This window comes from Halictus rubicundus, chromosome 12 (genome assembly GCF_050948215.1).
Source record: "Halictus rubicundus isolate RS-2024b chromosome 12, iyHalRubi1_principal, whole genome shotgun sequence".
Lineage (NCBI taxonomy): Eukaryota > Metazoa > Arthropoda > Insecta > Hymenoptera > Halictidae > Halictus > Halictus rubicundus.
Genome location: NC_135160.1, coordinates 3,311,655 through 3,331,555, shown reverse-complemented (window position 1 = coordinate 3,331,555; position 19,901 = coordinate 3,311,655). Strand labels below are relative to the sequence as shown.

The 19,901-nt window shown below is 42.0% G+C and overlaps 2 protein-coding genes across 2 annotated transcripts in view; both read left to right on the top strand.

The window, feature by feature from the left end:
- The window catches only part of LOC143359708 (uncharacterized), a 28,095-nt gene extending 8,219 nt beyond the window's left edge, over positions 1 to 19,876 (top strand). The window contains exons 6-9 of the mRNA XM_076797843.1: positions 17,671 to 18,054; positions 18,391 to 18,612; positions 18,701 to 18,919; positions 19,250 to 19,876. Coding sequence (XP_076653958.1) covers positions 17,671 to 18,054; positions 18,391 to 18,612; positions 18,701 to 18,919; positions 19,250 to 19,419 — 995 coding nt within the window. The 3' untranslated portion in view covers positions 19,420 to 19,876. The remainder of the gene's footprint in view (positions 1 to 17,670; positions 18,055 to 18,390; positions 18,613 to 18,700; positions 18,920 to 19,249) is intronic.
- On the top strand, positions 1,315 to 12,043 carry LOC143359711 (uncharacterized). Its single transcript, XM_076797850.1, has 2 exons — positions 1,315 to 2,543; positions 10,771 to 12,043. The coding sequence occupies exons 1-2, from the start codon at positions 2,160 to 2,162 to the stop codon at positions 11,206 to 11,208; spliced, it is 822 nt and encodes a 273-aa protein (XP_076653965.1). The 5' UTR covers positions 1,315 to 2,159; the 3' UTR covers positions 11,209 to 12,043.
- Positions 19,877 to 19,901: the final 25 nt, after the last annotated feature.

Below are 19,901 nucleotides of genomic sequence, written 5' to 3'. Positions count from 1 at the left end.
ACGTTGATCGTACAAATTGCGTGCAAAAACTTTTAATTAATCGAGCCTTCGGTTAGCACTCCTCGGGAATAACGAGTGTTATATTCAGAACGCGAATCTTTAATTAAAATTAACGTGTAAACGTTCGCTATATTGCCTACAACAATGTTTCTCATTTTGCAAATTCCTGGGGCTGAAATAACGAGATAAGATTACAGGGCGTTATTTACGAGCAACAAATTATATTTACTTATTGATTATTGGCATACAAGCAATAAATTCGCACGAAAGATGCGCTATTTTCCAGGAGTGAAAAATACGTCTGAAATTGAGAGGATGCAAAAATTCGTCTCGCCGGAAACCTAATTAAAATCCAAAATCCACCTCAAGCAAGGTAAAATTAAGATTGCTCAAATAACAAATTACCGTGCAAGATGGCCTATTTTCCAGCAGCGAGAATTATCTGGAATTGAAGGCACAGGTGAAAAAATTCGTCTCATAGCGCCGGAAGCCTAATCAAAATCCAAAATCCACCGCAAGCAAGGTAAAATTAAGATTGCTCAAATAACAAATTACCGTGCAAGATGGACTATTTCCCAGCAGTGAGAAATATCTGAAATTGAAGGTACAGGTGAAAAAATTCGTCTCATAGCGCCGGAAGCCTAATCAAAATCCAAAATCCGCCGCAAGCAAGGTAAAATTAAGATTGCTCAAATAACAAATTACCGTGCAAGATGGACTATTTTCCAGCAGTGAGAAATATCTAGAATTTAAAGTACAGGTGAAAAAATTCGTCTCATAGCGCCGGGAACCTAATCAAAACGTCGGTGGCCAGTGTCTGTGCGTTGCAGGCGTATCTACTCGCCATTATTCCGCGCTCGCAGCCTCACCCGTCGCGCGTCGCGTCGGGTGAGGCTGCGGCCTGCCAGAAAAAGTAAACGACCCGTTAATTTCCCGCAGATCCTTGACCGGGGTCACGATAATCGTTCTCCCTCGAATTACAGCCGGCCCGGTGCGACAGTCGCGGTGCCGAAGGGAAAAGAAAATAAAATAAATCACAGACAACGCTCGGCATTCCTCCGAGCCGTTTCTCTCTCTCTCCCTCACTCTCTCGGCTTCCTCGACAAACGGAACGATAGTCCGCGCGAATCGTCCCCGAGTGAAAAAAAAGCATCGCGGTGAAAAGGATTCCGCCGATAAAGGACCGGAGAGAACGACGGAACGAGTCGCAAGGTCGTTCGGTAAACAAAGAGAGCAAGGGAATGTAAAGAAGGTACCGGGGCGGTCGGTTGGGATCGCTGCTTGGTGGAAAAGAAATGCGAAGCGGCTGAGAGAGAGAGAGGAAGAGAGAAATATATATATAGAGAGAGAGAGGGAGAGAAATAGAGAGAGAGAGTGTGAGGGGCCGATGGTAGGGAGAGTCGAGAGAACAAAGGAGAGAGAGAAGAGAGAAAAGGGTAGGAAAAGCGACGGTGGACAGGAGAAGACAGTTGGAAAAAGAGAGACGGAACCAGTTTAGCAGCGGAGGGGCCCGGAGGATGAGAGGCGGAGGAGGTGGGGGCGGAGGAGAGCAGCACAGAGAGACGAAAGGATGAAACTGCTTGGCGCTCATACGTTTAGCGATGCGGCGTGCAACGGTGGTCAGGCTCGTTCGCGCAGACTCGGCCGTCTTCGTGTTCTCGCCGGGTTTCCGCCAAGGGAAATAAAGAAAGGAAGGCGACCAAGCGCGCGGCGGGTCTCGCGCAAAAATCATTAAAACGCGTGCTCGATTCGCGGCTGCGGCGTCGTTGTCGTTGTCGTTGTCGGCTGGCTGGCTGGCTGGTAGTCGCCGATTTATTAGCGGGTACACGGGACCGTGGGCACTAATCCTCCCGGTCGGCTCGCGAGTCAGCTAACACAGCTAACCCGAAAGTAGACGGGCCGTTGTCGGGCTTGTCCACGTTTCTCGGCAGCACGGTAGCACGTCCGCGCGAACTCGCTCCACGTGATTTTTCCTGGTCGGCGGTAAAAGGACGAGAGGGCGGGGAAAGGGTTCTGGAAGAAGAACGGAAAAAGAAGGGCCAGTGAAAAAGGTACACGCGATCGGCCGCAGTCGCCACCGCCTCGGCCCGCGTCAGCCCGCCTCGCGTCGCCTCGCGTCGCCTCGCCTCGCCTCGCCTCGCCTCGCCTCGCCTCTTTCCATGTGCAGCCACGACGCCTGGAACGAACCAGAGATGAACGACACCCGCCTCGCCATGGAATGGACCCGTGACAAAACCCTCGAGCTGCTGCGCGAGTATCAACAACGACGGGTACTATGGGACTGGAACGCCCGCGGGTACCGGGACCGCGCGAAACGCAAGCACGCCATACAGGAGCTCGCCGAGATCCTCTGCTGCAACACCCTCGAGATCGAGAAGAAGATCACGAACCTGAAGTGCCAGTACTCGAGGGAGGTGCACAAGATACAGAACAGCCGGGACGCCGCGTCCGGGCCCGACGATGTTTACGTGTCCAAGTGGTTCGCCTTTAAGGCGATGCAGTTCCTGCAATTCGGCACACGCAGATACAGCAAACGGAAGAAGGTATGTATGTGTACACGCGTACGTATAGATCCCCTCGTGCGTGCACTCGAGGCTCTCTACGCGTGTGTCGGTGCACGTTGCGTGCGTTGCGAGCACGCGTGATGCGTTTCTCCGTTAGGACCGAGTCCGACTTCGATTTTGTTTTCGCGACACAAGGATGATTTCAAACGTGCTCGGTTATTTTCTAGATCAGACGCGAGAAGATCACAGTTAGGCCTCGAGAGATCGCGTCGACGATGTGAGACGCCGTTCGTAAACCGGAGGTCAATGGGTTCGACTCCCCATCGGGCAGATTTGTTTTCTTTTTTCACCATTTTCGCCGCAGTTACCGGAGCGAATGCTAATCTTTCGACGGTATCGACGCGAGAAACGAGACGCCGCCGACCAATAAATAAATGCTTTGTTGCAGCGACGCACTGCACCTTTCTCTCGATCTCGCTTCACTTTGGAGCACGTTTTGTCTTTCTTACCGCATCGACCGAACGGGACCGTTTCGCACGACTTTATCAGTATAACGAGATTACGTTCATTTAGAATTTCAGCAATTTTTATCATCATTTTATCGAATAAACGAATGACTCTTCGATCGACAATCGCAAATTAGAAAATTTAATTTTAATCGTTTTTACCAGTCGTCTCACTTCGTCGAAGATCCAGCGCATTTCTACTCGTACGCGATGATTTATTGTTTATATTGTTTTTATTCGTAAAATTATCGAGCAACTGTATTCAATGTTTCGCACGTGTCAATTTCTCCTCAGAAGAATCGAAGTACTGACTCGAGTCCGCTCGTGGGTGGATCCGAAATCGCTAGGGGCCAAGATCCCTCGGACAACAGAAATTGAATTTGACAAATTGTTTTTAGCAAGTTGAAACGGCGATTCCGCTAGAAGTTCGCCGCCTGTGTTCTGCAGTTTCCGAGTTGTTGACCACCGCGGTTCCCACGAGGCAGGAACGGAATTTAAATTCAGAATACTTTTCGGTGAAAATGGCGGTGGATGTTGACAATTTACCTAGCGTCCACTTTGGCAGCGGTTTCAACAGCGGAAAAATCGTTTTCAGCAAACGTATCTCGTCTTTATGGTTTTTACACTGAAACGTAAACAGCAAAGAAATGTTCAAAAATTTGTACAACGGAGTTCTAGAAATTCGTGGCTTTTTATGGGGGGCGTGTAGGATAGATTCAGACTCTGAAAAAATAGATTGTTCATCTTCTGGCAAAATTTTCCGCATTTGTTGCAAGAAACTCTTGGGAATTTCGTTCTCACATTCCGACATTGAAAAAAGGAAGTCAATTTCTAGAACTCATTTTTGTCGCGAATGATACCAACAATTCCAAGATTGACATCGACTTTGGAACGATACGAATAATTTTATTAAGTGCGAAAATTAATACGTGGCTCCTGCAGTTTATTTTGAACTCAAATCATTCAACTATATTAAATATTTATTAATCGTAAGATGAAGAGTGTGCATACAAAATGGAGATCACATTGCAGAATAGACTGTACACTAATTGTTTCCAAATAATCAACAAGTTCGCAAACAAAATGGCCACGAATTTGTACACCGAATATTTTCCATCGTGCTCATATAGATCCTCAAACAAAATTAAATTGTGAGCGAAGGGGTTAACAAGTACAACAAAAATCAAAGTGCTCTAACGTTCTAAAGCATCCTTAACGATATCGTTGATAATTTCCAATGCAAAGATAAGGAATTTTACAGCAGACTTGTTCCATTGGGTTCGGAACTAATTATGGTTGTGCCACAGTGTTCTCGCAGGAGCGTCCTCTCTGTTCTCTTTCGACTGCACCCTACGCTTCCAGGGGGATGCTCGACCGTCGTGTTTCTGCACGCGTCTTTTTTACTCCTAGAGAATATCGATGACCCGATTGATCGATTCCGTTCGGCTGTTTGAACGTTCGCGGAGTTCGAGACCGGTCCCGGTTCCAGGAACTTGTTTGTACACGAGCGGGGAGAGCAAGAGAGCGTCCCTTTCTCCGATCGGGAGAACGAACCCGGCCGGTTTTACGCCGTCCTTGTAATTGGCCAGCCGATTTCGGGGAAAGAGCATTGTGTCCCGGACCGTTTCCCAGCAACCGGGTGTGCGCGTCGCGACGCGTGTCTCTTCTCCGCCGTCGGCTCGACTGCGGATTTTCATCCGATTATATCATCCCCTATAAAAAATACACTCGCCGGAGATCGATAACACCATCCCTCGCTGCGAAACGTTCAATCCGAATCGCGAGCGCTATCGTCGATAGAATTATTCAGACGCGCAGCGTCGGGCTCTCGTTAGCGCTGCGTCTACAACGCACCGAGAGTGACTGTTCTACATTATTTTATACTGCATTCACGGAAACTGTATATTGATTCCTTGCTTAATTATTATTATGAGCTGCGACTAATACTCATCCAGTCTACACGTAGTATTAGAAGTTAATAGTGAGGACGTTTACGTAAAATATACTGCATTAATTTCGAGCCTTGGAAGCTGTACAGATATTCCTTGTTTAATAATTATTATGAGCTAGGAAAAATACTCATAATAATAATACTAAGAATAATACTAATCCGGTCTAGAAAATTTTTTCCGTTTCTAATACTGAGTACCGGCGAAAATAATGAAATTCTGAAGCTGGTTGCCGCAAACTTGTATCGCTAAAGCAAGGATTAATTGATTTATTAAATTAATTGATAATGTAAATTTAAATCCAAACCCATTAATGCGCCTAATGTTGCCGCATTCAGAAACAAAAATTGCAGGACGTGAATTCACGTCAGCGGCAATCAGGAATAGAATTTAAAATGACGTGAATTCACGTCAGCGGTCGCGAATGTGTTAATAGCGAGGACGTTTACGCAAAATATACCGCATTAATTTCGAGCCTTGGAAGCTGTACAGATATTCCTTGTTTAATAATTATTATGAGCTAGGAATAATACTCATCGAGTATAGACGTAGTATTAGAAGTTAATAGTGAGAACGTATACGCAAAATATACTGCATTAATTTCGAGCCTTGGAAGCTGTACAGATGTTCGTTCCTTGTTTAATAATTATTCTGAGCTGGGAATAATAGTCATCCAGTCTAGACGTGGTATTAGAAGTATTAGTATTAGTAGTATTAGAAGTTAATAGTCAGACAGCTTTTAAGAGAGTGCTCTAGGGTGATATTTATCCTCAGGATGGCTTCCTTTGGAATATTTTTTTAAGAAATCCGAGGACTGGTTGTTACTGATTGTTCGTACACATATTTGCAACTGTTCGCAGCATATGATATATTTTTTCCAAGTCAGAATACTTGAAATTGTACGAGCTGCAGTTCCTTAAAGTTTTTTAAAATGAGTGTCTTGCTGGCTGGGTCCTACTGTGTTAGCTTGAAACAAGAGAATGAGAAAGTAGCTTTTTCATTAGTATGAAGGTTATTATAGTCACTCGCTCGAATTAATGTGCGAAATTGAAATGAATCAGTATCTCCCAAAATTAAAATGAATGAGAATCTTAGTGCAACTATTCTTTAGAAAATTGAAGAGCCTGTGCTGAATCGACGACGTGCCCGAACATTTTGTATTGAGGATCGGCGATTTCGCGTGAACAGCAGACGAGAAAACTTGCGATCTCGCATAAACGTTCGCAGTTTAATCGTCACTAATCGCGGAGACACGATCGTCCCCCGGTGCAATTTCAGGTTGATTGCTTTACGTGATTATTTCACCGGGTTTCGAATCGATCTCGGAACATGCTCGTGCACCCTGACTTCGATGGCACTCTCACTCTGTCTGTGTCGTGGCCAGAGGTCCCTCTCCCTCTCTCTCTCTCTCTCTCGCCGCTTTTTCTCTCTATTTCTCTCTCTTTCTCTCATCCTCGTTCTCTTTCTCTCCGCCTTTCTCTCTTCGAACGCCTTCTTTGTCCAGTGGACGCGAGCGATCGCCTTTGTCCTCCGCGTTGCTTCGCTTCTCTCTTACTCGCCGCGTTTCCTCTCCAGGCCGTGTCTTTTTAAGCTGATTGATCGATCGAATTATTGCGGTGCGTTATGCCAACGATGCTCTCTGGCCGTGGCAACGTTCCATTGTCGGAGGGGGATTTCTAACACGGCGCAGGAAAATGGAGCCGTGCGAACCGAAGCGGTCCGACGCGCGCGGATTAGCGTATCGTCGACTAATGGGAACATCTTCGAGACCGCTTTCCCTTCCCCCATCGGATCTTGGGATTTCGTGGGCTCGCGAGCTCTGCTACGAAAGCGACTCGATCGTCGAGATTAACCGATGCGTCCGTACATTATGCCAGAATTTACCCCGCGATGCGCGCCGTTTCCTCCGACTGTTAATCCGGCACTCGGCTCTCTCGCCATAATTGTTCCCCGGTTGCGACGGGCTAGAAAATTCTGAAAAAATTCACCCGGACACCTTCCACCGTATAGTTTCAGTCTGTACTATTCAAATTTTTTAAGATAATTAAACAAGCTCCACTTTTGCAATTATTACCGTGACAGGACAGCTGGGGTCAGAGTCGAAACGATTGTTGCTCGCGGATTTGCACGGCTGGAACGGGCAGTAAAATTTTGCAAAAATTTATTCAAATACCTTCGAGTATGTAGTTTCAGCCTGTAATATTCTAATTTTTTTTAATAATTATACAAGCTCCATTTTTGTAATTATCACCGTGATAGGACAGCTGGGGTCAGAGTCGAAACGATTGTTGCTCGCGGATTTGCACGGCTGGAACGGACATCAAAATTCTGCAAAAATTTACTGAAACACCTTCGAGTATGTAGTTTCAGCCTGTAATATCCAAATTTTTAAAAATAATTAAACAAGCTCCACTTTTGCAATTATTACCGTGATAGGACAGCTGGGGTCAGAGTCGAAACGATTGTTGCTCGCGGATTTGCACGGCTGGAACGGACATCAAAATTCTGCAAAAATTTACTGAAATACCTTCGAGTATGTAGTTTCAGTCTGTAATATTCTATTTTTTTTTTAATAATTATACAAGCTCCAGTTTTGTAATTATTACCGTGATAGGACAGCTGGGGTCAGGGTCGAAACGATTGTTGCTCGCGGATTTGCACGGCTGGAACGGGCAACAAAATTCTGCAAAAATTTATTCAAATACCTTCGAGTATGTAGTTTCAGTCTGTAATATTCTATTTTTTTTTTTAATAATTATACAAGCTCCAGTTTTGCAATTATTACCGTGACAGGACAGCTGGGGTCAGAGTCGAAACGATTGTTGCTCGCGGATTTGCACGGCTGTAACGGGAAACAAAATTCTGAAAAAAATTACTGAAATACCTTCGAGTATGTAGTTTCAGTCTGTAATATTCTATTTTTTTTTTTAATAATTATACAAGCTCCAGTTTTGTAATTATTACCGTGATAGGACAGCTGGGGTCAGGGTCGAAACGATTGTTGCTCGCGGATTTGCACGGCTGGAACGGGCAACAAAATTCTGCAAAAATTTATTCAAATACCTTCGAGTATGTAGTTTCAGTCTGTAATATTCTATTTTTTTTTTTTTAATAATTATACAAGCTCCAGTTTTGCAATTATTACCGTGACAGGACAGCTGGGGTCAGAGTCGAAACGATTGTTGCTCGCGGATTTGCACGGCTGTAACGGGAAACAAAATTCTGAAAAAATTTACTGAAATACCTTCGAGTATGTAGTTTCAGTCTGTAATATTCTATTTTTTTTTTTAATAATTATACAAGCTCCAGTTTTGTAATTATTACCGTGATAGGACAGCTGGGGTCAGGGTCGAAACGATTGTTGCTCGCGGATTTGCACGGCTGGAACGGGCAACAAAATTCTGCAAAAATTTATTCAAATACCTTCGAGTATGTAGTTTCAGTCTGTAATATTCTATTTTTTTTTTTTTTAATAATTATACAAGCTCCAGTTTTGCAATTATTACCGTGACAGGACAGCTGGGGTCAGAGTCGAAACGATTGTTGCTCGCGGATTTGCACGGCTGTAACGGGAAACAAAATTCTGAAAAAATTTACTGAAATACCTTCGAGTATGTAGTTTCAGTCTGTAATATTCTATTTTTTTTTTAATAATTATACAAGCTCCAGTTTTGCAATTATTACCGTGACAGGACAGCTGGGGTCAGAGTCGAAACGATTGTTGCTCGCGGATTTGCACGGCTGGAACGGACATCAAAATTCTGCAAAAATTTACTGAAATACCTTCGAGTATGTAGTTTCAGTCTGTAATATTCTATTTTTTTTTAATAATTATACAAGATCCAGTTTTGCAATTATTACCGTGACAGGACAGCTGGGGTCAGAGTCGAAACGATTGTTGCTCGCGGATTTGCACGGCTGGAACGGACATCAAAATTCTGCAAAAATTTACTGAAACACCTTCGAGTATGTAGTTTCAGCCTGTAATATCCAAATTTTTTAAAATAATTAAACAAGCTCCACTTTTGCAATTATTACCGTGATAGGACAGCTGGGGCCAGGGTCGAAACGATTGTTGCTGGCGGATTTTCACGGCTGGAACGGGAAACAAAATTCTGCAAAAATTTACTGAAACACCTTCGAGTATGTAGTTTCAGCCTGTAATATTCAAATTTTTAAAACTAATTAAGCAAGTCCCATTTTTGCAATTATTGTGTACTTAAAAACGCCCGTGCAAAATGTCGCTGTACCTCCAACATGAAAGTGGCGTTAAATATTTGTGAATAAATATTATACAGCAAATATCAAAAAGAACTAACGATCGGGGAGCATTAAATAAACGGAAATCCAAGCAGCGTTCGTAAACTGCGCATGCGCGTAACTAGAAACTGAGCCATAAAAGGGCCATAAAAGTATTTAAATCGAGCACAGCTTACTAATTACGAGTAATCTCTAATTTGAGTTAAAGGGCGAGACCGTTTTATTCTTCTTTTGTTCTGCCCTATATTTCGACGGTGAAATGGAGGCATATTTAAATTGTGTAGAAGCTGGAACAGGAAAAGCAGATTCCACACGGCGTAACCCGATACGCGAGTCTCTTCTTAATTAAGTGCGCTAGACGTATTTAAAGCATTGTTATTTGGGGGAAAACGTGTACCCGTGAAAGTTCCAGCACACGGAGTTTCCCCGTAGATCGAAATGCGCGATTAATCCTCGGTCGTGTGAACCGTGTGCAGCAGATTGAATCGTGATTCGATTCGATTGTGTTCATATCTCCCCTCAGCCCCTCGCGTAATTATAATTATCAGTGTAAGGTTTTCTCTGCTCTATAGGCAAATTAAACTCGCGGACGAAGTGCCGGGGAAATTGTTTATAGAACCACTGGAAACGAACTTGAATACGGTTCAAGAATCTGCTTCTTCCACGTTAATTATATTTCACAATGAACATTAGTATATGATCGGACATTTAGAAAATGTTTCACTATTCACTCTTCTACGATGAGAAACACTTCGTTTAAAAATAATGCTCTTTTTAATGCTGTAAATTCTATTAATATATTCGTTGATTGTACGAAATCATTGTAGAAGAAAAGCTCACTATAAAATTGGATAACAACCTCTTCGAGCACTTAGTGCGATCGCAAACAGCAAAACGGAAACGAGGAAACGGAATATTAGGTATAATCGCAAACAATTAGAGTACTGTCTATAATTATTTGAATAACAGAGATTTCATACTTTACTCCAATTATAGAGGATCATTTTAATAAATGCTGAACATTATTGAAACGGTATGCAAGATCTGACAGAAAATTGTTAAATAATTTCTTAAACTAACCATGTAAAGCTTTCGTGGTATTATAGTAGTGGTATATGTAGGGTTAGGGACCCAACTACCGTGGGTGTGTCGATTACTGTGCCTATATTAATTGTACTTATTTTTAAAGCATGTAGAATATTAAAAAAGATATATATATATATTAACTGATTTCAATGAAAGAAATTTAATATTTATTATGCTTTAAAAATAAGTATAATTAATATAGTCACAGTAACTGGTACCCCGACAGTAATCCCTTAGCCTAGGCAAACTAATATTAAAAACTGCCTCGGGAACCAATGACTTCTCCTTGCTAGGTTGTGCAGCTTCATGGAAGATGATACGAAAGATGCAAATGAAAATTGTTAGCAAAAGATTCAGACAGTTGTGCGATTTCAAAGTCCACCCTCGTGCGCGTTCTTCATTCTCGCTATAGAGAACGCGATCGGAGCATATTCGTAGCCGCTAAAATTTTCTTTTCTTCCGCAGAAGGTGGAGGAGGACTCGTCGAAGTTGCAGGAGGAATACATCGTGAGCGACATCGATCCCGAGAGCATCACGTTCGTGGACTGCAACGAGGAGACGAACGGGTCCGGGACCGGTTCGTTCAACGCGTCCCTGAGCGAGGACGCGGAGGAATGGTCGTCGTCGAGCCTGAAAGCGATGAAACTGTACAACGGCTCGTTGCCGGACCAGAGCAGCCCCATCGGCCACGGCGACCTGGAGGAGTCTGGACAGACGAACCTCGAGGCCGAGCCGGCGACGGAACGGAAACGGACGAAAGAAGACTTCGCGAAGTTCGCCGAGAGCATCGCGGTGCAGCTCGCGGAAATACCAGACTCGTACTCGAGGTCCGTCGCGAAGCTCAGGATCAATCAGATCCTCTTCGAGGCGGAGATCGGGGTTTACGCGCAAACGCATCGCTAACTAGCAGCGACACCCAGGGACGCGACAGAGACGAACTAGATCAAAATCGAGCCGATGGAAGATATTCGATCTCGACGCCGACTGTTTCAGATGACCAGGGAAGATTTTTTCAATGTTTGGGCGTAGAGAGGATTTCAGTGGCTCGAGCAAAGAGACTCGCAGGCTTGGGCAAAGTTTGTTTGAAGAGATCCTGGATTTTGTGAATTTGTGGCAAAAATTAGCTGCTGGAAGATGCAACGGTAGAATGATTGAAAGAATTTAAGAGTATTGGTTTTACTAGAATTATTAGGGAATTTATTCAATTCGTTAGGGGAAGGCAATTTTATTTGGCTACCACGACTTGCTACTGATGCAGACAATTTGAATTCTTGCAAAAAGATCTGCAGTCTAGTTTTCAGTTTAGACACAGTTTCGTTTGATATCTAAATAATTAAGTTATTCGAACAATGCCCAGGCCTGTCTTGCCACTTAAGATCAATTTACTGTGTGAACATTGAGACTTGTTAAGCGGAACAATGGAAATCCGTGTAAAAAAATGTTCTGACAATCAGATGTTCGTACGAACTCATTCTTCAGTTCAGTAGTTTTGGTTTGCTGGCTACACCGACCACTATTCCACTTTAAATCGACGTTATAGCGTACCTCCAAACCATCCACCTCAGAAATTTCTTATCTAAAAATGGCGTCTAGTATTGAAGAACAAAGCCAGTTATGATAGTCGTCATTTATGCTTATAATTTCTCTTTACATTATCATTAAAATGTGATAGACCGTAGTGGATCGTTTATTGGTACATCTAGACTTTGTGCAATTTTGCTAATTAATTTTCACGCCTGCGGAACTGAAGATTATGAATGAATATTTTGCGAGCTGCACAAATTATATTAAAATAAGAATAGTGATACCATTCCTCTGTGCTTGTTTCACGCAAACAAGTCGATTGTTATGTCACAGTATAAATATTCGTTGTTTTTCACGGATTGTATAAATTTTGTGTAAATTCATGGAATCGAATACTTTCCATCGGAGGTAGTAACATATACACACATACACACACCATATATACACACGCACGCACGCACACACACACACACACGTATAGACAGAGACGATAACCGACGTTGGCGTTCAAAATAACGAATTAAATTGTGGAATGGAAAAACCGATCCGTTCCAAATCGGCTCGAATAAGTAATATTATTAGAGGCGCCCGGTAGTTGGCGCGAGTACGTGTTGTAAACATTTACGATAAAAAACAGAGTAAGCTCTGTAATAGTATTGGCCGGGCTGTAAAGCACGGCCGTTTTAACAGCACTTCCGGTTTTACGATAGACTGTAGTTGGGTTCTCAATTATTTTGCGTTTGTCGAGAAGCGACAGGCACCATTCGTTTCCCCGATGCTCACTAGTTGTTATTCAAGCAAGAAGGAAGACGAAGAAGTTGCTGATCATGGGAGCATGATTTCAAACGCGATTATACAGTACAATTACTTTCGACGTTTCTGTTCCAATCATTCGGACGAACAAAACAATATTTTAAACGATGTTGACGTGTCGACCGTCGATCCCATATTTAACACAACCACGTGGCAAAACGAAATTAAACATATTTCGCTCTTTGACATTGAAAATGCCAATATTTGTAATCCTTTTCGAAAACTGATCACTCGGATTATTGTCCTACTATTTTTTTTATGATTACTAGCCCTTGTACGCTCCTTAGAAATAGTTTATTTCAACTATTTTTATTTTGTGTAGTATTTTTGTAATTTTTTTTCCTATTTTAAAAATTGTATAATATTTCAATTGCAAATATGGCGTTAACGTCACGGCAGTCGACGCGTTGACCAGTCGTGGACACCGAGATTAATAGTCGTGAACGACCGTTAAAGATTTGAGAGATTTTAGAGGAGGAGTGGGGTTGGGGGGGTTTATTGAAATTTGTCCTTTCTCGAGGAGCGTGACTTCAATAGCAACATTGTACGATAAAGCACGCGGCGATTAACGATTACGTATAATGTAGTGCGTTTACCGTGTGTACCGCTCATTACGGGATAAGAGAACTGTTTATATGATATACTTAATAGTTATATTTTTTTGATAATTGTACACGATTAGATCCAATTTCCTGGGAGAGAGTCGTTCAAGGCCCCGGGAAACAAAATTCTGTAATTCCGTAAAACGAACGAGCGTGTTCTACCTTCAAGGTCGCTCTTGTGGAATCAAAACCGTTTAGGGTGGGGGAGGGAATGAAAAACTAACAGAAGTCATTCTTTAAATGGCGTTACTCGTTATGTGCATGTTCCAGTGAAAGTGTACGCGCCCTTCGACCATAAGAAAACATTGTTTCGGGCATTGGAAAACAGTGTAACATTGATTTACAAACGAATTAATTTACTAATTTTTTTTTTTTTTTGTAGTCGATATAATTTCAGAAACTGTGGGAATAAACGATTCAAAATGGGTCGTTTTGACCCAAACAAGTAGTTCCAGTGTTGAGTCGACACGATTCTAAGCGTGAACATATTGTATACGTATTTTGAGAGCATTATTGACGTTGAAAGCTGGACTGTGGACTCTTGCATACTCTTACAGCATCAATATTTAATCGAACTAATTTTTCCATTTTTTACCTCGAGCCTGGAAGAGGCTTCGATGTTTCATTATGAATCCCGCGAGTCAAGGTTGCTTCAAGGTTACGAAATTGAATACAGAATTATTTTTGCAAGAGAATTTGACAGACTGTATTCGGAATAGCATAAACGTCCACAGTCTATCGACGAATTTCGCATGATCACAGCGAAAATAATTAAAATAACCGTAAATTTTTGTTAATTGGGGGGGGGGGGGGGGAATCGAGTGATCCGAGTGTCGAACTCAAGTTTTCCGGGAACGTCAAGTGAAATGAAAAATGGCGGAGCTGCTCAAGTATCTCGATCGCGGGGATTCCCGCGAGTCGCGTGGTCGAACAGCACGATGTTTGAGTTATGGTTGAATTCACGAATGCCTTCTAAGTAAGAGACAGAGGAAGCACACTAAAGAGATGCACGTAACGGTTCTAAGCTTCGACTCGCGCGAGAAACTGTATTGAAAATGCTGTTTTCCGTGGTCCTACTTGTCCCGCCATGATGACGCTGATCGAATATTTTTTAAGCGATTTGTTGTCGGGTCCTTCTGTACAATCGTTGAACGAAGTGTTACTCATATTCGACGGTACGTAGCGGATATGTGATTTTAAATGTAAAATACACAGCGTGTCGGCGTCACTTGAGTCACGATACAGTGGTAAACATGTTTCGAAACAACTACGATAAGGGAACCAATTACTGTGGGGATACTAACCACTTCGCCTATATTAATTACACTTATTTGTAAAGCATAATATTAAGAAAGAGAGATATATATATATATATATATATATATATATATATATATATATAACGTATATATTAACCGATGTTAATGGAAACAATTTAATGTCTCTTTTTTTATGTTCATTGTGCTTTAAAAATAAATATAATTAATATAGGCACAGTAATTTCTCTGTCAGTCGAAAACCCGCTTCGAGAAAATTTTGATGAATGTTTGCGATCGTACCTTGCGAGCAAAAGCCGGTCATTACGGTGTCAAGACCATACTTGGAGCAGGATTTGGCCCCTATTTGCTATGAATTTGCCGATCAAAATCTGTCGACAAATGGGGAGCCGTAACAGATGGGACTTAATTAAAGTGCAAAGTTTGCAGGCGGAATTCGACGGCAGATCGATGGCAAAACGGGGGCACACCCTGCACTCGTGTAGAGGGCAGGTCGGTCGCACTAAGAGCGAACCTAACCTTGCTCTAAGAGTAAATATCGATCGAAATCGGGGTAAACCTTACTGTAGGAGGTAAAAGGGGATTCTATTTAAACTTCTAAACAATATAATTTTATGTTTCGTGTAAAACAGCAAGGTTTACTTCCGATTTTGCCCGGTATTTACTCTTAGTGCGACCGACCTGCCCTCTACACGAGGGCAGGGTGTGCCCTCATTCTGCCATCGTTTTGCGCTCGAATTCCGCCTGCAAACTTTGCACAGAAACAGAAGGGTCGCAAATTGTAGACCAGTTTTGGCAGCAAATCAAAAGCAAATTGCTCACTGGGATTGTACACCCACAGTAATTGGGTCCCTACTCTTTAACAGAAATACGATGAAAGTCCAGTGCTTCGCCCGTGAGTTATGCTTAAGCTGCGGATCCAACGAGAAGCGTTCGAAACGCAGACCAACATTTTACGTTTCAAGCTTAAAACCGAAAGTGAAAAGTCTTTGCTGTCCGCAGTTTAGCCAGAATGTCACGGCCACAGAAAGTATCGCCCGTTCGAGAACTATGAATTATTTAGTCTCGATAAAGCAACGTTTCAAACGTGCCCGTTTTCTTTATCGTGGATAATTTAGGACTGTGTAAGTTTCACAGTTCACGGGCATTTTGCACGTTCCCTTTAACATTTTGTGGCTACTGCAAGCCTGTTAAATAGTTGCCATACAAAACACTGGAATAATTATACTGGATAATTCACTTATGTTTGTTTTAAGTCGACGAGTCGTTGTGTTTCATTTATGAGGGCATATTTTACGAATCGCAAGTTTTAGCAAAGTACTACACAACCACCGGTAGGCAACCTGTCGGAATGAAAAGATTTTTGATTTTCAAATTTTTAAATTCCACGCGAGTGCCGGAAGGATTGGCGCGATACTTTCTGCCGAATAGTTGATAAGTATCCTCCATTGGTATCGTTTCAGGGCTTTAAATAGTAGGCGTAGCGAGCTGTAACAAATAGCGAACTATTTTTTATCGGAGCAAAAAGAGAGAAAAAGAAAATCCCTCCGCAGAAAGACGAAGAGAAGGTCCTCGGTCAGATCCGTTTGTCTGTGTTGGTGTCACGTCCGTGAGCGTTTTAGGGTCTTCCCTTTTCGAATAGTTAACGTAGCGCGTACGCATGATTTAACAATCTCCGGTGCATGTCTTTATGATGTTATTCATCGTTGTTCCTGATTCTGCGATAGTTTTATATTTTTGTATTAACGGCGATCCGTTTCGGGGGTCCTCGCTTGCAGTTGTCGGTCGCCGGACGCTTATGCGAATCTACAATGGCATCGACAAAACACGTCGAGAGCACTCGAAGAAATCAGCATGATTTCTTGCATGAAAAAATTAAAAATAAAACGTACATTCGCTCGTCGACGATTTTTACGTACCATCGAGAAAGACAGAGAGACGAGCATAAGCTTTGGCGTTTGTACTTTTCATTTTCGCATAAACGTCCGCCGACCAGTTATCGAACGTAAGACGTATACTTTAAATATTATTCTCATTTAAAATACTCAGTCTCCTAAGTTTCCTTCCATTTCCGTTAAACTCGAAATTGGTCCGCGGACCGGCATTTGCCAATTGTACCATTCTCTCACCTGATTTTCTATCGAGTCATCGGACACGTTTACGCACGCTGTCCGACAAAAGTTAAGAAACGAAGCATTTAAAAACAGAGACCGTCTCGAGTATATTTTTCCTTATTGTGCACGCGTCTGTTCAGACAGAACGGACGTATGCATTTATGCATGAGCGCGAAGGAATATGCAAAACCCGGGCATACACGTGTACGTATAGATATGTGTACGTTGGTTGTACACGACAACACGGCAAATATTACAATGCCCGTGAGAATTGCTTTACTTCGTAACTTTTGTCGTCTGTCCGAACCGACGAATTTTTCGAATGTTATACGTTAATCAATCAAAAAAGCATCGCACACGTGCCACTCGATCGAACGACGAACTTTTTTACGATTTTCGTTGACGCGGCTCCGAGTTTCACGCGAGCTTCAGGATCGAGCGTAACTGTTGTAAACATTGGAAATTAAGAAGCACGACGAAACCAAAAATAAACGTAATGGAAGAAAATGGAACTATGTTATAATAAAGTCATAAATAACTTCTGTCCGGCTGATTCTTTTCCGCATCCCGTACGAGAATGCGTTAGTGCAGTGTGCATTATGCACCGTTACAAACTTTAAACGTATTCTATTATTCAACATATTGCCAGATAGTATGATTGACAGTATTTTTACGCTATCTGAAACGACTATCGTAGGAGACGAGAAGTTGTGACAATTTCAAGCGATAACGTTAATTTACAAAAGAAAATACCCATCAGCGCAAAAATAATGGTCGAATTCTTCTTAAGTTTCTGCTTAAAAATTTTTCGACCACGCTCTATTGTCAATAATGGCTATATATCACTGGAAAGCTTATTGCTCTTAATCTGCCTCGAAATAATTTTTCTAGCGTTCAGTGAAATTTTAATCATTTTCAAAAAAGAAATAAAATCACGACGCGTATTTTCCAATAATATTTACTCTGACACAATAAAAAGGCAGAAATGGCACTGCTGTACCATGCGTTTGATTGTTCGAATTAATTGAATTTCAGGCGAGCGATTCGACGCACTCGTCGAGGCGGATCAATCACCTGGAAAGTACTTGGTGGACGTGAAGGGCCTTCAGGATTGTCAGAACCTTCGACAGGAGGTTTATGTTGTTTATAACAACGCAGAACCGGAATCGGTGGCAATGGACGACGAAGCATTGGAGCCCGACGACGACGAAACAGCGAAAAATGGCTACGATTGCGACAAAGATGAAAATGTCATTTGCGCGCTGGACTTGAAGGGACAAACGGGAACGTTACCCGACAAGGACGTCTCTGAACTCATTTATATTCCGTTCGATGTTAATAGCTATCCCTCTATCACGGACGAAATGACTGACAACAGATACAACGTCTACGGATGCCCCTACTACCCCACTTACCTAAGTGAGGATACTTAGATTTTCTTATTTTATTCTAAATTATTTATTTTATTATAAATATCGTTCAAATAATATTCGATTTAATAGTAACATTTATTCGAATCAATAGTATCGATTGTTCAATCAATATTTAATTGCTCTACCATTTCTCTTACAGTTGCAATAATTAAAACTTCTTCGTCATTCATAATCTCCTAGAAGAAAAAGAGAATTTTCTGGTCATTTTGTCAATTTTCAATCGTTCTGGAACCATTCGAAAGAAATCGAGGTCAAAAGAAGCTGAAATATGTATTGATCAATTTTTCAATATTTTTAAATATTATTTTCGAACTGATTGCAGGTACCAAACAAGACGGAGCGAAGATCGCGCAGATCAACGGCATGACATTCAAGTATCCAACGTCTCCGTTACTGTCGCAACCGGAGAACACACCGGAAGAGTCAATTTGCTCCCTGGAAAGACGCTCGAAGCAATGCGTCGATACTCCATTGTTCTGCGAATGCATTCAGATTGTCCGGGTTGCTCCCAAGAAAACTATCGAAATTATATTTGTAGATCAAGGTGCGTAGAAAGAGGCGGAGATTTTAAACCGTGCGGAATGCCTTCGGAAAAGTAGAAATTCTGATCGGTAAAAATGATTCTGTTTCAGGTTTTGGTGGAAACGTTTCTCACACGTTCCACACGCACGGTTACCACGCAAGTATTGTAGCAAGGGGCAATTTCGACCGGCCGATTACCAAAGATGAAATTATGCGTTTAGACTACGATGGGAAGATAGAACGTAACTTAATAGACCCGCCGCGAAAAGACACTTTCGTTGTGCCTAACAAGGGCTATGTTATACTCCGCTTTTTTAGCGACAATTTAGGTAATAATAAGTACCAAATTACAATTATTTTTAACCCAGTTGAACAGTGTAGGAAAGATAATAGGGTAAGGAACCGAATTACTGTGTCTATGTCAATTATACTTACTTTTAAAGCATAGTGAATATTAAAAAAGAGATATTAAATTTTTTCCCATTAAAATCAGGTAATATATATGTTATGCTTTAAAAATAAGTATAATTAATATAGATACAGTGATTGGGTTCCTTACCTTAGCAGACTACGTATATGCATTCAGTGCAATCGATGCAGACAATTTTCATGTCGCACAAAGATCCGCAGTCCATTGTTAATTCGATTATTGTTCACAGGGTATTGGCTGGTCGAAGCACGGGGCACTGCGATTTCCCCCGGGACGTTCGGGCCTGGCATGCAATTGTTATTGCAAGTGGGAAGTCGCGAAAGTTTCGTACCTGTTCCTCTAGATTACCCAACCTGCGGGAACAACAAGCAGCCAGACATGGTGTTCGAAAATAATTGAAGCCTAACTTACAATATCGCAATACAACCTCATACATAAGTTATTTATAATATTAAGTATCGAAAGTTTCGCTACGTTCATCTTGAAGCTTTGTTCGTAATTTTACAGTCTTTATTTAATCAACGAACGACGGTAATTATGAAAACTGTTTAAATTATTAAACTGTGAACAGCGAAGGTTCCACTTGTTTTATAATCCATCTATACACTATGTACATATATAACAATATCGAGCAATTCTTTAAAATAAATTTGACGATTCAACTGTTCGGCTGTGTCCTTACGGAGCATTCGATTCGTAAAAATTAATCACTTATCGACGGGCGAGTTATCACCGCTTCGACTATTGTCATCTGTTACGGATGACGCGAAAATGCGTCAAACACCTGCAAGTTCGGTCACTTACGATTAGCCTGAAAATTTGTATGCAAAACCCACGTATTCCGAAGCATTTGGAAGGAAAGAGACGCAAATAAAAAGTTA